The sequence below is a fragment of the Petaurus breviceps genome, unplaced genomic scaffold (genome assembly GCF_028583685.1).
Source record: "Petaurus breviceps papuanus isolate PSGF00001 unplaced genomic scaffold, PetGlider_PUasm1.0 181, whole genome shotgun sequence".
In the NCBI taxonomy this organism is placed as follows: Eukaryota; Metazoa; Chordata; class Mammalia; order Diprotodontia; family Petauridae; genus Petaurus; species Petaurus breviceps.
The window spans coordinates 22,809,067-22,828,179 of record NW_027185784.1 but is presented as its reverse complement, the minus strand read 5'-3'; the positions used below and the strand labels follow the sequence as shown (position 1 = coordinate 22,828,179).

The 19,113-nt window shown below is 37.9% G+C and overlaps 1 protein-coding gene across 3 annotated transcripts in view; it reads left to right on the top strand.

Annotated features, from left to right (window-relative positions):
* The window catches only part of ZC3HAV1L (zinc finger CCCH-type containing, antiviral 1 like), an 80,772-nt gene extending 62,476 nt beyond the window's left edge, over window positions 1-18,296 (top strand). For all 3 annotated transcript variants that reach the window (XM_069087319.1, XM_069087318.1, XM_069087320.1), the window contains 4 exons: window positions 3,108-3,198; window positions 6,485-6,615; window positions 8,204-8,355; window positions 10,086-18,296. In XM_069087319.1, the coding sequence (XP_068943420.1) occupies window positions 3,108-3,198; window positions 6,485-6,615; window positions 8,204-8,355; window positions 10,086-10,369 (658 nt within the window). In that variant the 3' untranslated portion in view covers window positions 10,370-18,296. The remainder of the gene's footprint in view (window positions 1-3,107; window positions 3,199-6,484; window positions 6,616-8,203; window positions 8,356-10,085) is intronic.
* Window positions 18,297-19,113: the final 817 nt, after the last annotated feature.

Below are 19,113 nucleotides of genomic sequence, written 5' to 3'. Positions count from 1 at the left end.
ATATGTTGTTTCACCTAGCTGCTTCGATACCGTGTTTCCCCGATAATAAGACACTGTCTTATTAATTTTTGGACAGAAAAACACCAGAGGGCTTATTTTCAGGGGAGGGCTTATTTTAATAAACGGGTAAATGTGAACAAAAAAATGTACCTTTATGCAATAAGCAAATCACTGGGGACAAACAGGATGACGCGCTCACTGCTGCAGCTCTGATTGGATGCAGCTCGGAGCGTGGCGTGCATTTCACGCGGTGGGGGGGAAGGGGGGGGACAGTGCATACAGAGGGTACCGTAATGTAGCGTGTAGCGCAGGGGATCACCTTCACTACAGTAGCAATCTCAATAGGGCTTATTTTCGGGGGAGGGCTTATTTTAGAGGAATCTTACACAGTAATGGGGAGGGCTTATTTTCGGGATAGGTCTTATTATCGGGGAAACACAGTACCTAGCTGGTTCTCTGCATTAACTCTAGTGCAAATTGTTTCTATGGAGACAACAATTTTCTTTATATGTTGGTTCTTCTTCAAAACTCTATACTATGAAGGACTCCATGGACTGCTACAGTAAATTCTCAGGGTGTGTGTTACACAGTTTCAGAAAAGATATGCAAGGTGATCTCTAAAACGACAAGGTGTGAGCTCTTTCTAGGTCTAACAACCTTTCTATGATTCTAGTTTCAATTTGTCTGATACCCAGGGAGGTATCATTTTGTTCTGGGGCATGAGATGACAAGAATCTTCCAATTTATTATCCCGAGTATATACATTTCTTCCTACTCCACTGTGAAGTGGTCTCACCCAGTGACTTCTGAAAGCTAGAGGATTAAATTCCAAGGACCTAAGCAGAACACCTGAAATAAGGCAAAACCCTGTTTACTCTTTGTTTAGATTTGTTGCATAAGTACATAAAAATAAACCCTCTCCTCCCCTGAGGCCTCTTTAGTATATCTGTTATGCAATGGAGATTTAGGCATCCTTGAGTTTCTTTTCAATTCTTGAATTTTTTTTTTCTTTTGTAGGGCAGTTTGGGGTCAAGTAACTTGCCCAAGGTTACATGGCTAGTTTGTGTGTGTGTGTGTGTGTATGTGTGTGTGTGGGTGCGCAGTGGGTGGGTGGGTGTGTGGGTGTTAAGTGTCTGAGGCCAGAACTGAACTCTGGACCTCCTGACTCCAGGCCAGTGCCCCAATTCTTGAATTTTCTTTTGGTAAACTGAGTAAATCAATTTCTATTCTTAAGAACTTTTTTTTAACATAATATCTTTGATTCTTACCCGTAATATTGAAAAATCAGGACTTGCTGAACTTAAAAAATAACAAAACTTCCTTTCTTTAAACATGTTCTATGATGTTGTTTCCCCCACCCCCCAGTTCCCCTGCCCCATTCATGAAATAGGTGCTATGTAATTATTTTATTGCAAGTTGTTGTTATTGAGTTGGATTTTTTTTTTCTATCAGTGTAAAAACTGCATTCTCATCCCCCACCTATTTTAATTTTATTTTTGGAGGCAATTGGGGTTAAATGACTTATCCAGGATCAGTGTCTGAGACCATATTTGAACTCAGGGCCTCCTGACTCCAGGGCTGGTGCTCTATCCATTGTGTTACCTAGCTGCCCCTTTAATTTACAAAAAAAAAAAAAAGAAAGCCCACAGTACAGGAGATTCTACTTCCCAAGTCCAGTGAGAGGGAATAGAGGAGCCTTTGACTTTGCCCTCTACACTGGAAAATAGAAAAAAAAAAAGAGACAGTGGCAGATGGACCCTAGGCAAGACATGGCCAATACTGCTACTTTGGGAGATAAAGCCCTAACCAGGGCCTCAAGGCCATACATAGTCTTCTAGGTCCTTGAGTGTTGCTTTTTGATTGAGTCCAAGTTTTACAGAACAAATCCTTTTATTAAGGGAATTTGTTCTGTAAAGTTTGGATTCAGTCAAAGGGAGGACCTAGAGGCCCACATGTGGCCTCTAGGCTGCAGGCTCCCCACTCCTGGCTCTAATCCATCAGCTTCATGCCCTCAAGATACATCTTCATCTGCTTCAAGTCAGGGTATTACATTAGGAATAATAGCTTTGCGGGGCAGCTAGGTGGTAGCACAGTGAATAGAGCACTGGCCCTGAAGTCAGGAGGACCTGAGTTCAAATCCGGCCTCAGACACTTAACACTCACTAGCTGTGTGATCTTGGGCAAGTCACTTAACCCCAATTGCCCTCCAAAAAGCAAAAAATTAAATTAAGTTTAAAAAAAAAAAGGAATAATAGCTTTGGACTCTTCTGTGACTTCATTTTATTCAATACCAAGACCTGACTCAATCATGTAACAAACTCTGAGGGTGTCTGGAGATCCTCAAGGGAGAAGAAGCCAAAGAAGAGAGGTATTTTTTTTTTTTTGCCTTTTTGGAGGGCAATTGGGGTTAAGTAACTTGCCCAAGGTTACATGGCTAGTTTTTTTGTGTGTGTGTTAAGTGTCTGTTAAGGCTGGTTCCGAACTCAGGTCCTCCTGACTCTGGGGCCGGCTCTTTACTCACTGTGCCACCTAGCGGCCCGGAAGAGGTATTTCTTAAAAAGCAGCACTACCAAGTCATCTTTGTTATTCTTGCTAGCCTCAGCCTTTTGCAAGAGAGTCTCCACAATGGGAGGGTGTTCAGTGAACTCCGGGTTAGCTTCTTAGCCATTGGGTAGTTGTCTCTCAATGTCTTTGCCTTCAGTGCCGCAGGGCAAAGGCAAAAAAACAACTGGAGATTGTCACTTTCTCAACTGTCTTATCATAACAGAATTTCTTTCACTATTTTGCACAGGTTCTCAAATTCTTCTTGCTCACCTCCATTTTTTTTTTCTTCTTTCTCCTCTGGGAGTTGTAACTTTTCTTTGGTATCAGACAAAAGGATCTTCTCAAATTCCTTTAGCTGCTATGTGCTCACAGTACTAATCAATATATTCAGTTGCAAATATGAAGGGAACCCTACCTAACTGAACAAAAGGACAGTGATTCTCAGAAGTTTCAGGGGACTGTCCTTCCTAAGGAAGAGTGGTGCTTGGTACTCTTAACTGGTAGAATGGACAACATGAACTGAAATAAAATTGATTGATTGATTTCTTTCTTTTTGTTTTCAGTAACCAAGGAGAAGGGAACCGGCAAGGTGCTTTCACTTTTGCTATCCCTCCCTCCTGGGACAAATCAGCTGTGCCAGATGTTGGCTATAAGGTATTTACTTTTCGACTCTTTGATGTATTTTCCTTTACTGTTTTCCTTCCTCATGGAAAAAATAATTTTGCTGATATTTGAGAGTAATGTGGAAACACTTATCCATAAGGGCCTAGTCTAAAACCAATTGCTCATTTGTAATTATTATGACCGATTTTCAAAGTTTTTGTTTATAAAAAGATATTTTAAAAAATTCTTCTCTTGATGCCTTTTGTTATCACAAACATTTCTAGAAAGCAGAAAATAACACCTCCTACCTCCAGATTGAACCCTGCCATGTTACAAGAGCAACAGCAATTAAGCAAACATCCATTTACGGCAACTAACATAGTGACTATTACTCACAATGTATATAACGTTCTGCTGTAGTGTTACCCCACCTCTCACAGTGAGGATGTAGGTATGTTTCATTATCTGTTCTAGGACCTTCATTGGCTTTTCAGTTACTTAGAGTTTCTATTCCTTTTAGTGAAGTTTACATCATTGTACTTTTGGTTCTGTTTGTTTCACTCTGTTACTGATACATTTAAAAATAAAACTCCAGCAAAACCTCTTTAATTCAGAATCTACTGATTCATAATTTACAGTTACTTGGCTTTTGGCTAAACTGTGGTATACTTTAAAAATATATCAGTCAATTTCTTTTATAAACATTTAACTAATTTTTTAAAAATTTATTTATTTTTAGTTTATAACATTCAGTTCCACAAGCATTTGAGTTTTAAATTTTAATTTAAGTAATTCTCAAAAATTATAGAAAACCCACTTTCTTTTCCTTCACTCCTTCTCCCTCCCTCCAAAAAAGAAAAAAGAAAATCAAAAACCTTGAAAAACTATTCAGACAGTATAAATTCCAGAGCTTGATCACATCTGTGTCTGTCTGACCATCTTTCTATCTGTCTCATGTCTCAATCACCGTAAGTCCATTGCCTCTCTGTCTGTAGTTGGTAGCACATTTCACATGAGTCCTCTAGAATTGTGGCTGATTATGGCATCGATCAGAATTCTTAAGTCTTTAAAATTGTTTGTCTTTACAGTGTTGTTAATGTATAAATTGTTCTGGTTCTGCTTATCTCACTCTACATTTGTTCAGACAAATCTTCCTGGGTCTCCATCATTTTTTATTGCACTGTAATATTCCATTATATTCCTATACCATAATTTGTTCAGTCATTCCTCAATTGATGGGTATCCCCCATTGGATTCTAGTTCTTTACAACAACAAAAGATCTGATATGCATATTTTGAGGGAGTTCAAGTCAAGATGGCAGAGTTAACAGTTTTGCCTTAGCCCCTTCATATCATTCACAAAAAGACAGAATTCTGATCAGGGAAGTCAAGAAAAAGTCACAGTGAGTCATTTTTCTAGTGCAGAGAATCTTAGAGAGACAGAAAGAGAGGTCTGTGGATACTGGGGTTGGGACTGACTGGGATTGTGGTTCAGGAGCAGCAGCACCACAACAGGCAGGCAGAAGGGCAGTTTTCCCACATCCCCTCCAATATTTGTTATTTTCATTTTCTGTCATATTAACCAATCTGATAGATGTGGGTTTGTTTCATTTGCTTTTCTCTGATAGTGTTCAGAGCATTTTTTCATATGACTATAGATAGCTTTGATTTCTTCATCTGAAAACTGCCCATTCATAACCTTTGACCATTTATCAATTGGGAAATGACTTGTACTCATACATTTGACTCAGTTCTCTGTATATTTGAGAAATGGTGCCTTTATCAGACACTATAAAAATTTTCCTCCAGCTTTCTGCTTTCTTTCTAGTTTTTGTTGCATTGATTTTGTTTGTGCAAAAGCTTTTTAACTTAATGTAGTTAAAATTAGTCATTTTACATCTCACAGTGCTCTTTATCTCTTGTCTGATCGTGAATTCTTCTCTTATCCATAGATCTGATAAGTAAACTATTCTGTGCTTCATTAATTTGCTTAAAGGTGTTGCCCTTTATGTATAAATCACATACCCACTTTGACCTTATCTTGGTTTATGTTGTAAGATGTTGGTCTATAACTAGTTTCTGTCATGCTGTTTTCCATTTTTCCCAGCATTTTTTTTAATCAAATAATGAATTCTTATCCCAAAAGCTTGTATCTTTGGGTTTATCAAACACTAGATTACTGTGTTTATTTACTATCGTGTGTTTCTACCTAATCTATTCCGTTGATCTCTCACTCTATTTTTTTTCTTTTTGGAGGGCAATTGGGGATAAGTGACTTGCCCAAGGTCATACAGCTAGTAAGTGTTAAGTGTCTGAGGCCAGATTTGAACTCAGGTCCTCCTGACTCCAGGGCTGGTGCTCTATTCACTGCGCCATCTTGCCTCCCTCTTAAACTTTTTTTTTTTGCTCTTTGGAGGGCAGAAAGAGCAGTTGGGGTTAAGTGACTTGCCCAACGTCACACAGCTAATGTGTGAAGTATCTGAGATCAGATTTGAACTCAGGTCCTCCTGACTCCAGGGCCAGTGCTCTATTCACTGTGCCACCTAGCTGCCCCTACCCCTCTATTTCTTAGCCAGTACCAGATTGTTTTGATGATTACTGCTTCATAATGTAGTTTGAGATCTGGTATGGCTAGGACATCTTCTTTCACTTTTTTTGTTTATTTAAATTCCCTTGAGTTTCAAATTTTCTCCTACTCCCTCTCCTGTCCCCCTTATGCCCATCATGGGGGCATGCATGCGAATATAGGATCTACAAATATTTTCACATTAATCATTAGTCAGGTTGTAAAGATTCCTTCACTTTTTTTTCATCAGTTCCCTTGATGTTCTTGACTTTTTGTTCTTCCAGATTTATTTTGTCATTTTTTTCTAGCTTTGTTTTGGTAATTTGATTGGTATAGCAATGAATAAGTAAATTAATTTAAATAGAATTGTCATTTTTATTATATTGTTTTGGCCCTACCCACAATTACTATTTTTCCAGTTGTTTAGATCTGACTTTATTTGTGTGAAAAGTATTTTGTAAGTGGGTTTGTTTTGGCAGGTAGACTCTCAAGTGTTTTATATTGTTTATAGTTATTTTAAGCTGAATTTCTCTTTCTATCTCTTGCTGCTGGACGTTGTTGGTAATATAAAAAAGGCTGATAATTTATGTGGGTTTATTTATATCCTGCAATTTTGCTAAAATTGTAACTATTCCGACTAGCTTTTTAGTTGATTCTCTAGAATACTCTAAGTATACCATCATATCATCTGCAAAGAGTGATAGTTTTGTTTCCTTACCAATGTACAATTTTAATGATACCTCTGTATGCCTGTGCCTTTTCACCACATAGCTCGTGGCGCTCAATGAAACCTCTAAAGAATTCAATGATGTCAAGAGTCAATTTGAAAAGACAATGACAGGTTTCGTCATTCAACGTATCCAAAGGATTCAAAATTTGGCCCTTTGGCAAGTCTTCCAATGGTTCGTTGCCATTTCCTATTATTCTCTGATTTTTTTCTGCGTCACTTTGACTCAGGCAAACTTAGTAGATTTTAGTCAAGAATCCAAGTAATAAAAATAAGAGTATAAGAATACAAGTAATAAAGCTGTTCATGGAGTTTTTATTACTGTCTCTTCAGATGTATTATACAAGCTGCTTAGTACAGTGGAAAGAACTTTGAGCTACAAATGGAAGACTTCTGTTTTCATCCTGCCTCTGACACACTTTCTCTTTGTCAAATTATTAAACTACTGTGGGCCTCAGTTTCCTCACTTTCAAAATGGAAGTGTAACATCTGACTCACTAATCCCATAGAGTTTTGTGTGGCTATTAAAGAGATTCTCTGGGGCTATTTGTGCTAAGCTGTGAATAGGATTTCTGAAAGCTCCTCCTTCTACCACAGGGCTCTTTAACTTGGACTGAGAACATCTGAACCAGAGACATGCCTATTTGTGTTCATTTGGATTATTGATAATATATACACATACTTTCAAATTATAGATCTACCAGATGTAAGGATTGCCAATACAATACAAGAAACATTAATTAAATGATTTAATTAAAATGAAGTGAAATGCTTTACTTAAAAATTAATTAAATTATGTGCAAGGTATCATGCTACATGTTGGGGATAAAAATACAAAAATAGCTTCAAGGGACTTTGGTGTCTTGTAATTTAGCCCTTTGTTCTTTCTGTCAGAAGAAACAATTGTCCCATGTTTCATGTAGTCCCCACTGCCTGCTCTCATTCTTCTTCATTCTTCATTCTCCATTCAGTGCACTTTGCTTACAACCCCTATTATCATGGGAAATGGAAATGGCCTGCTGCCAGGGACAGTATGGCCCAAGGCCAAAGAAGTGGCAGTAGGAGTGATGAATCAGAGCCAGTTAAACCTGATAGTGGAAAGATTTTATTAAAACACTGATAACCCCTCTACTCTGAAAAGTCAGTTACTTAATAAATCCCCTTACCTTATTAAGTGAAAAGTTAAAGGAGAATTTTCTAAGTGGTTTGTTTGTTCAATAAACTGAATTCTCAATTATGCTTCTTTCCTTTTTTATTCTATTTGCACTTTGCTATACGGTTTAAGGTTTTAGATCTTATTAATCAAAGAATATCTTAGATATCAAACCTCTTAGTTAATTGTGAATGCTATCTAACTATAATGAACCATTATTAGGGTCATGATGATGCCTCCTATAATAGTAATAATAGCTAGTATTATATAGAACTTGGTATGTTCCATGCACTGTGCTTAGTGACTTAAAAATATCTCACTTGATTCTCACAGCCTTATAACGCTGGGAGGGAGAGGCTATTATTGTTTCCATTTTACTGTTGAGGAAAATTTCATTGTAATAATGATAATAATGATGATGATAACAATGACTTACTGATTTTTTTTTTAGAGCCTATCTACCCAAGAATACACCATGCAGTAGATTTATATTTTGAAATCCGGCCAGTCCATTAACTGAATGTGTCATTTTAAACCTTGCCAATGTCTCAGTTTTTGTAAGAGGAAATATAATTTTCAGTGATTAAAATCTCCCATTTTTTTCTCTTAGGCAGAAGGACCAGATGAAAAAGGTAAATGGAGGGAAGGATGTGGATGAACGACATCTATTTCATGGAACAAAATATATCCATTTGAATGACATCTGTAGTCATAACTTTGATTGGAGGATCTGTGGGACCCATGCAACAGTTTATGGCAAAGGTTTGTGTGTCACTGTCTCCTTTCAGTGTGGGTGTCGCTGTATTTCTTATGGGTTTATGTAGGGAGGAAGTGATGTGGAGTTGGGGGTGGTAAATTTATGTTGCTTTGTATATTGACATTTTTTGTATCCTTGACAGCTCAGTACTTTTTTTCTTTTTTTTCAACATTCTGTTAATGCCAAGATAATTCCCCAAGTCATTTCTTTTTTGCTGCTTTTTCCTGGTTTTACTTTAATTAGCTCTCGAGAAGTAGAATCGGTATTATTAATAATTATGGAAAGGTGTAGAATCATTATCATTATCCATCATTTGACTGCCTAGCAAATATTTTTATTATGTTATCTCCATTTCAGTTTCTCTGATAACGCTAATTTTTATTTCTCTGCATCAGAAACCTTCAGATCACTTAGGGTCAAGCTCTAAGTTAAAGAGAGAAGGACTCGGAGTGACTTTCACACCAATTTTGAAACTAAGACTCATTGACAAAGTACATACACTGAACACTCATCACTGTCTCCCAGAGACACATGACCCATAGATATACAAAGACAGACCCAGCATTGGGCCCTACTAGGAAAGAAGGGGCTTATTGAGTGAGGAAGAGCAGGTGCTGGCTTCCATGCTTTTGTCTGCTCCCTCTGCTTGGCTGCCTCATTTCTATGGGGTTTGGATTGCACTAGAGAATAGGATCCTAAAGATTGGATAGTTTGGAGAGGACAAAGAAGAATATCTGAGGGAATAGTAGGCAGCAGGAAAAAATAAAAACTGAAAAAATAAAAAGCAACGAAGAGGAAAACAGAAAATGTATAGAATAAAATATTTCAAGGAAGAGGAAGGAAGGAAAATATAGGAAATCATTTAAAAATAAATCTTTTTACCAAGTTTTGTAGTTTCCTGCTTTGTATCAATATAGTAAGAAGATGTGATTTCATTAATGTGCAGTCTTGCTGTTTGGTTGTTTTTCAGTTGTGGCTGACTCTTCATGACCCCATTTGGAGTTTTCTTGGCAAAGATACTGAAGTGGTTTGCCATTTCCTTCTCAAGCTCATTTTATAAATTAGGAAACTGAGGCAAATGGGGTTAAGTGACTTGTTTAGGGTCACATAGCTAGTAAATATCAGAGGTCAGAGTTGAACTCAGATCTTCCTGACTCCAGGATTAGCGCTCTATCTACTCTGCCACCTACCTGCCCCCCAAAAGACTTCACTGAGAGAGACATAAACTTCAAAACTAGGGAGTTTCTGGTTCATTTGTCCACTGCCTTGGTCAGGCTCCATATGCAATGTCTTCAGTCTATGAATCAATAGATAAGTATTAGAGAATTCTTTGATACCCTGAGCGGTTAAGCACCTCAAACAGGAATGTCAAAAATGGGTTATGAACCCTTATTGTCCTCTAAATCCAGTATATATCAGAGTATAACAGTGCTCTCAAAGCCACTCTGTTCTAATGAATTCTCTCCTAGCTGCATGAACCCAGAGAGGGCTCCCCAGTGGAGCTAATATGTGTTTTCTTTTAGGTGAGTGGATCAGAGAATTCATTTTCATATTAAGCATTTTGAAATATTGAGTTGTCATAGGAATGTACATTTACCTCTGAATATAACTTGTGTGCAAAATATCTGTAGCTAAGTTATAGTAAATTCAGTGTAGAAAGGGGCAGGTTTTCCTTTGGTTACAGGAATCAATGCTTTTCTAATCCCCATTTTTGCTTTTTTTTTCTTACTCCTAGGAAGTTACTTTGCAAGAGATGCAAGTTATTCCCACAATTATTCAGAGTCTGAGACCAATGTCAAAATAATGTTCCTGGCTCGAGTTCTCGTTGGAGTTTTCACTCAAGGAGATTCAAAATATGTCCGGCCGCCAATGCGACAGGGTACACAGAACACCTTTTACGACAGCTGTGTCAATAACAGATTGGATCCCACCATATTTGTGATCTTTGAAAAGCATCAGATTTACCCAGAATATGTCATAGAGTACACTGAGAAGAGTAAACAGTGCACTATCAGTTAAGGCAAAAGAAGTCACTGTTTCCTCGACTGAATAATTGTGTGTGTAACTATCAAAGTAGCTTTTTTACCTTCCTGTTTTTAAGAAAAGCAGTAAGTGATCATCTAGGAGAGTCTTTACTTAGAGCAGAGTTGTAAAATTTTTTGTAGCTCATATGTTTATGAAAAATCATATGTAACATAATTTCCAAAAGTAGAATCCTGTTTTAAATTCACTCAAAGAGCTCACTATTTAAAGATATGCAGCATTAAATTATGATGCAAAGAAAAGACCAACAACAAACCTTTGAAGTACAAAAAGTCACTACCGAATTTATCTGCTTTCAAAGTTTAGATTTTCATGTGGAAGATTTACTTAAAATGGAGGAGTTTGTTTTTTTGTTTTTGTCTTTTAGCTAGCGCACTGGGGCAGGGAATCTCTTTTAGTTACTCTCCGTTGTTTTGCAAAGCAGGAGAGCCAGGGATAGGGAGGATAGAAAACCAGATGAATCAGTCAGCAAACATTTATTAAGCATCGACTATGAACTAGGCAATGTGCTAAGTGCTAGGGATACAGAGACAAGTAGAAGATAGTCCCTTCTCTCAAGCTTATAGTCTAATGGGGAAATAATCTGCACACAACTCTACAAGTCAGCTTTATAGGGGATAAATTGGAAAAATCAACTGAGGAAAGGCACTGGAATTAAAGGGAATTAGAAAAGGCTTCTTAGAGAAGGTATGATTTTAGCTGGAACTTAAAGCAAGCCAAGAGACAGAGTTGAGGAAGGAGAGCATTCTAGGTGTGGGAGACAGCTAGAGAAAATGCCTGGAGCTGAGAGGTGGAGTGTCCTGTCTGTGGAATAGCAAGGCAGTAGTGTCACTGGACTGATACACTGAGAAGTTGGGTGTAAGGTGTAAGAAGACTGAGGTAGGAGGAGGCTAGATTATGGAGGACTTTGAATGCCAAACTGAGAATATTGTATTTGATCCAAGAGGTGATAGGGGCCCACTGGAGTTTATTGTCATCCATCCCAATGGGGATGTTTGACTTGGTGTTTTAGGAAAATCCCTCTGGCAGCTGAATGGAGACTTGAGTGGAGAGTCTTGTGAAAGGCAGATTGACCCAGCACACTATTACAATAGTCCAGATGTAAGGTTAATGGGAGCCAGGGTGGTGGCAGTGTCAGGGGAGAGAAAAGGGTATATTTAAGAGATGTTCAAAGGTAAAATTAATGACCTTGGCAACAGATTAGAGGTGGGGGGATGAGAGAGTGGGGAGTCAGCAATGACACCTAGGTTTCCAATCTGAGTGACTAGGAGGGTAGTGGTATACTTGATAATAATAAACTTTTGGGGTGGGGCAGGGCAGAGTTTTTTTCAGAAAGACAATGAATTCCATTTTGGACATGGTGAATTTAAGTTGTCTATAGGATATCTGGTTTGAGATGTCTAATAATTAATTGGAGATTCAGGATTGGAAGTCAGCAGAGAGGTTAGTGTTGAATAAGTAGATCTGATAACCATCAGCATAGAAAAGATTATTGAATTAATGGGAGCTGATAAGATTCCCAAGTGAAATTATATAGAGGGAGAAATGAAGGCCTAAGACAGCCCTGTGGGACATCCGGGATTAGAAGGATTAGTTGGATAAATATCCAACAAGAGACACTGAGAAGGGAAAGTCAGAATAAGTAGGAGGAGAACCAGGATAGAATAGTGTCCCCAAAAAACTAGAGAGAAGAAAGTATCAAGGAGAAGCAGATGATCAAGAGTGTCAAAGGCTGCAGAGAGGTCAAGAAGGATGAGGATTGAGAAAAAGCCATGAGATCTGGCAATTAAGAGATCCTTAGTACATTTGGAGAGATTAGTTTTGGTTGGACAATGAAGTCAGAAGCCAGACTGCAGAGAGTTAAGAAGAGAGTGAAAAGAAAGGAAGTGGAGGCACCTGTTGTAGATGGCCTTCTCAAAATATTTAGCAGCAAAAGGCAGGAAGATGTAGGATAAGAGTTAGTAGGGATGGATGGATCAAGTGAGGGTATTTTGAGTATGGGTGAGACATGAGGATGTTTGTAGGTAGCAGGGAAGCACCACGTAGATGGGTAGGTTAAAGATAAGGGAGAGAGTGGGGATGATAGAGGGGGTAATCTTCTGGGAGGAGATGGGTTGGAATAGAATCACTTGTGCATGGAGAAAGATTTGCCTTGGCAAGAAGGGCCACCTCTTAATATGAGGTGGGGGTGAAAAAGGAAATAGTGGTAGAAGGCAACTGGGTAATGTGAGCTGAGGAACAGGGGAGAAGAGAGAACTATTGGCAAAATGGCCTCATTTTTTTTCAGTAAATAAATCTCTCTTCCCTCCCTTTCTACCTGGACCTTACTTGCATTGCAGTTTCCTTATGTATTTGCTGCATGCCTAAACTTTGGATTAAAGTGGAAACTTTGGGAAAGAGCCAGAGTTAAAATGCTGGGAGCTGCTGTGCTGGAATCCAATGCCTGTTTAACACAATGATTTGTATATTACTTATAACAGGACACAAATTTGTTCCTTGCTACCCTATGCTGGAAGGCCCAGTTTAATGCATCATGACTACTGGAAAATGCATAGTGGGCTATGCTTTTTGAAAAACCCCTTATAAGTCATGTTCCAAGAAATCAGTTCACTTATTGAGATATATGATATTTGGCAGTATCCTGCCTATCTGTGCAGTTATATTTAGGAATACACTGCTTCCCTGAGAGGGGAAAACTAGGGGAAAAAAAACTTCCTAAACTTCATTCTTTCACCCAAACTTAGCTCCCACCACTCTCTTCATATTGTTTCATGGACATTATCCACAGTCTGGTCTTTAACTCAATGAAAGCTTAATTTAAGAACATTCTTTTAAAAAATGCTTTCGTTGATATCGTCAGCTGGACCAAACCAACCTCTAACCTGTGGATGGCAAGAGCCAAACTGAGCAGGCTAGAGACAGGAGAGTCAGGAATCAAACAGAGGTTTAATTTCAAAGTGAGGGAAATGGCAAGGAGAGGATCTAGACACATGTAGTGGAGCCCTGCACTTAGTAGGGAGACCCTCTTTAATGTGGCTGAGCCTTTATATACTTGTGGCTAGATAAAGAGCCAAACAGTACAGTTAGCAACACTAGTGAGACAGAACAGCAATAGTGAGTCAAGGTTGTCTAGGGACAAAAAGACCTTTCATAGCAGGGCTTTGTGTCTGGACCTATTGGTGCTTGCTCCAGCTCAGGGACCATCAGTTCTGTGATTTAGTTGCAGCAGTGTTCATTGAGAGCGTAAGCGCAAAGGACTGTTGTTATGCCAAGCTCTGGTCACAGCTTACTTGCTGGATCTTAGCTCTGGAAAACAGGATGTCTCCTAAGAGTATCTTGATAAGATAATAGCTAAAGTATCCTTGATCTGATCTGTGTGATTACTTTTTCCATTAGAATAGTTTTCATCTCATCTATATCTTTTCATTCTGTCTGATTTTTGTGCGTGTTTCTCCAAAGATCCTCCCTATTGGATTTCTCAGTGTGCTGAAAGCCTGTCTCTGGTCTGTCCGCTTAAGCATCCTTAATTTTCACTATATGGTACTTACTTTTCCGTATGATGTATACATTTAATTCTAGGATGATATTCCTATGTCACTACATATGGATCATTTTACTGAACATAGTACAGTTTATTTATGCCCATCATGTATCTCTTCATTACCCTTTTAATCTTTGTTATTCAGAAATGGTGATGTTTCAAGATTTGTAACTGTATAGCATCAAAGGGGAAAAAAACCTGATCTAAAACGACCTTTTGTGTTGTGCAAGTAGCTTGGGATAATTGAAAGCACTGGGAAGTTTTCCAGCCTTCATTCTTCTTCCTAATCAATTCCAATCTTCAGCTCATTGACTGTATGCAGTCCCTGTCCTAGATAGATATTATAAATATATAATATTCTTCACAGAATATTCCCATCTGTATGTTATAGTCTGGAAAATAGGCATTTTTGTATTCCATTTGATTTTTTCCTGAATGGATTGTTAGGCCCATCCCTTTTGAATAGCCATGGATCTCTTTGAGGAGGAGGTCATTAATATTTTGGGACTTGATGCATTTTCCACAGTTGTAGGAACATCGTTCACCACAGGAACATCTGGCGGACCTTACCAATTATAATTCACTTGAATTTTGCAGGATATCATCCATGTTAGTAGTGAATATCTTCTTCAAGCATATGTTTTCACATTTGATGCCTTACTTGATATTAATAATCTGAAGGTCAGTGATGAACAGAGTTAGCACTGTGGTTACATTAATCAAGTAATATTTTATGATCCTTACACATGTGTGAGAGATTCATAGGAGTCTAGGATCCTAGACTAAGGTCTGGAAGGGATCTCAGAGGCCATATACTCCAAACTCCTCATTTTACAGAGGAAGAAACTGAGGCCCTAGAGAGTTTAAGTGACTTATTCAGGGTCACACAGGTGATAAAGGTCAGAGCTAGGATTTTAATTCCTGTCCTCTATCTCTAAATCCAACTCTCTCTATTGTACTATGCTGCCTACCTCTCTTCCTTGTTGGAAGAAATCCAGTAAGAAAGTTTTCATGATAAATAGATTTGAAACTTCTGAATAATGTATAAACTTTTGGTCTCTTTTTTAATGAACCATTTTTTAACTTTTTGAATTTTTTATCTTATGGCCTTTTTTTTCATTGTTATATCAATATCTCTTCCCTCTGATATTCCCATTCCCCAGTACTACCCTCTTGGAACAAATAAGTAAAGTCAAACAAAATTAATCAACACATTGGCCATCTGAAAATGTATGCCTTGTTCTACACCTGTAGTTCACCACCTTTCTGCCAACAAATAGCAGGCAGAACTCTGACTACTCTTATCATCAAAGTTATTCTCCTACTTTTGCTTTCTTCAATTTATATCCTTGAATATATTTTCCAGTATACTTTCCATCATTCCATTCACATTGAAACCTTTGAAGATCAAAGCATATATACTGACTTTGTTGGGAGGATCTTTTCAAGATCTATTCTCTACAAGAGATTATCTAAGTTGTATATAAGCTGCAATTGTCTTCATGGTGGTCTTTTGACTGTTGTTAATCATGAGTACTGAAAGGCAAGTTTTTCCATAAAATTATGTCTCCTGGTACTTTTGTCCATGTGGTGAAGCCAACTTGATCAGCTCATTTGTTTGCCTGTGAGACATCCTTCTATTCATCTGCAACTTTCATGTTTTTCTGGATTCATAGAGAGAGGGTCAATATTGATGTGGTTTGATTCTTGCAGTAATATGACAGTTGTTGGGCAAAAATTTTACATTCAGAATACCAGTAATCAAATTAATCTTTAAAAAGTCTAAAAACTGTGATTCTTAGCCACTTTCTGCCACTGTATTGGGGCAGCAGAAGGAGAGGGCTATGTAGAACCAAGTGCCTTTTAAAATTTTCCTTTGTTTCATGGGGACATAATTTCATAGCCAAAGAATGCCATTATCTAGTTGCCAACCTACTGGTGATGAGTGTCCCTGAGCTTAGCAGAGTTGTTGTTTCTTGGACAGCAGACTTAAGTTCATGACCATATCTGAAGCTGCTTTGATTTTCTCCTCCAGGATAGTCTTTGCAAACCCAGGGTTACTTTCACACTAGACTAATCTACTCAAGTCAGATTTTGTGGTAGTGTGTTGATGGTTGTCAGTGTTATTCATGGGCAAATTGTAACAATGAATTAGCAATTTTATTTCACCTTATATCCATGTGGCTAACTTTTGAAGTAATCTATTCTGCCTTGATTGGAACTCTTCCACATGCATGTATATTTTCTGAGTCTGGCATTCTGGTGTGAAATATATAAATTACAATTCTTTCATATCCCAATCAAAGTTGAAGACTTCACTTAAACTATTAGTCATGAGAAGAGAAGACTAAACAGAATTTTAATACCGTTTGTTCTCCAGGGATATTATCCTGATCCTTTTAATACATTTTTAATCTTTATTTGTATTTAAATTATGTCTTGAAGTCATTTTGAAAAATAAATTTGTTATGTGACAAGATATATCAATAGTTAACATGAATGATGCAAATGAATGAATTAAAACACATTTATTAAGTGCTTACTTTGTGCAAAGTACTATTTAAGGTCTGGGGATACAAGTAGAAAAGCAAAATAATTCCTGCTCTCAAAAAGCTTACATTCTAGCTGGAGAAGACAACACAGAATGTTTCAAGTACAAGTCAGATGGAAGGGCCCAGTGGCCCTTAGGTTTCAACTGCAAAGTAGATGATAATTCATCATCTTTGGTGTCATTTCCATTGATAAAAATATTATCTATTTCTAATGTAGAATCATTTAGAAGATCTGCTATAATCTGGGTTTTTTGCTTTTTGGAGGGGAGGGGATAGGGCAATTGGGGTTGTGACTTGCCCAAGGTCACATGGCTAGTTTTTGTGTTAAGTATCTGAGGCCAGATTTGAACTCAGGTCCTCTTGACTCCAGGGCCAGTGCTCTATTCACTGTGCCACCTAGCTACCCCTGGGGTTTTTTTTAGGGTCACATCTTTTTTGGCATGAATTCAGATTTTTCAGATCAAAGGTTTCCTTTTTGTTCTACCATACTTAGCAAAGTTTCCTTTTACTTTTGTTGTTAGGAGGTAGGAGATGGTAACTCCTAAAGTTACAAAGAGAGAGATAAACTCAAAGTATATTGTAAAAAAGTAAACACCAAATATGTCTAGAATATAGACTTAGCTCGGATGGAAGGAAAGGAATACATTTATGTGGTTTTGTATTTAAACTGCTGCCTTGACATGATAAGTAAACACATGGAGTACCTACTTGAGGGCCCTCAAAGTCATATTTTCATGCCTTTAAATTTTGCAATGTGTGTTTGTTCTTTTGCTTCCTGTTGTTAATCAGTTGACAGGGAGTAGCTGTTATGCACTGGACATTCCCAAATAATTGCTGTGCATGGAATCATCAGAATAGCCCAGTTACCTTGAAATGAGGCTTTGTATGGTGGTGACTTGGCACTGGAGCATAGCCATAGCCCCATTTCCAAACTTTAGGTCAGTTACTAGAACTTTGATGTTCTGCATTGCCAGTCAAATCTAATGTGACTTGTGCTAGCTCAGAGGCAGCAATAATTGACCTGTATTTAGTGTAAAAATTTCCAGCCATGGGAAAGGAAAAAGAGAATTTACTACATAGTAATACAAACCAAGGGATAAGCCCACAATTTAGATCCACTCTTTTTACTTTGACCAATGAGGGGAGGCAGCTTGGAAAAAAGCAGGGATAGGGGTCAAATTTTGTCACTTATTTCTACGATCTTAGGCAAATCATTTAAATTTTTTGGCCTCATCCCTAAAATGAGAGGGTTGTATTAGTTAAATGACTATTAAGGTCTCTTCCAGTTATCCCATGAATAGGGCACTGGACAAGCCAGGAAGACCTGATGTGGAATCTTACCTCAGACACTTATTAGCTGTGGGATCGGATCCTCGCAAGTCACTTCAACTCTCTCAGCCTCAGTTTCTCTTTCTGTAAAATGGGGCTAATAATGAGGCACCTACCTCATAGGGTTGTTGTGTGGATCAAATGAGACAAGCATTAAAGTGCTTTGCAAACCTTAAAGTGCTATATAAACTTTACTTATTATTAAGTCTATGAAATAAACCATGAAATTTTATATTGGGTTGTGTATGTGTAGAGTCATGTAACCTAACTTCTCACAACAATCATAAGTATCATATAAGTCAACCTGTGATGATTTTTTTCCTTGTCTTTTTTTTTCTTTAAAAAAAAGTATAATTTGTTATGTGGGATGGCTCTCTAGGAGGGGGAGCACAGAGGGAAGGGGGAGGGATAGTAGGGATAAATATGATGATGTAAAAAACCCAGACATCAATAAAAACATTTAAAAAGTCAACCTGTATAACATGTTCCTTAAGATCTTTTTATCATTTTTTTTTCTGTAACATGCCTTGGTTCAATAACCTTAATGCATTTATTTCCTTGTTCAATGATTAGCATTTCCTAATCTCTTGACTATGCTAATGTTGTCCCCAAGATGGTCTTCTGTCATATTCTTGGATGTGTTCTTTTTGAAGTGGGGCAGTGCTATGGAACATTTATGGCCATTTATCGAAGACCTGATACTTGTGCTGTCACTGCTTATGGTAGATAAGTTGTTAACTTGGTTCATCTAATCTTTAATTTCCCTTCATCCCCAAATCAAGACCGATCAAAAGTCAATCCCTTTGCCTTTAGGGGAAAGTTGTGAAAGCATTCTTGGCTAGAGGTCATGTCTCCCACAAAATGGCAGAAGAGACCTTTGTACATTTGTATCCAAGAGTATATTTCCTTCTTAAAAAGATACTTTTCTGATCTCAGCATCTCATGCCAGGGTACTGGAAGAAAAAGGTCGTGGGCTAAAGGAATGAGGATGTTAAGGAGAACATATTTCCCATTGGCCACATGTATTTATAATGCTGAAACAGGAAGGTAGTAAACAAGAAAATTGAGGAAACTGAGGCAAAGATTAAGTGACTTGGCTAGGATCACACAACTAGTAAGGGTCTGAGGCTGGATTTGAACCTATCTTTCTGACTCTAGGCCCAGCAGTATCCACTATACCATTTAGTGGTATAGAGTCAGAGACTCTAGATTTTAAAATTTGATCATGTTCAGGTTGGAGTTTTAATGTTGGTCACTAGAGTGCTACTCTGAATAACTACTATTGCCTATTATCCTGA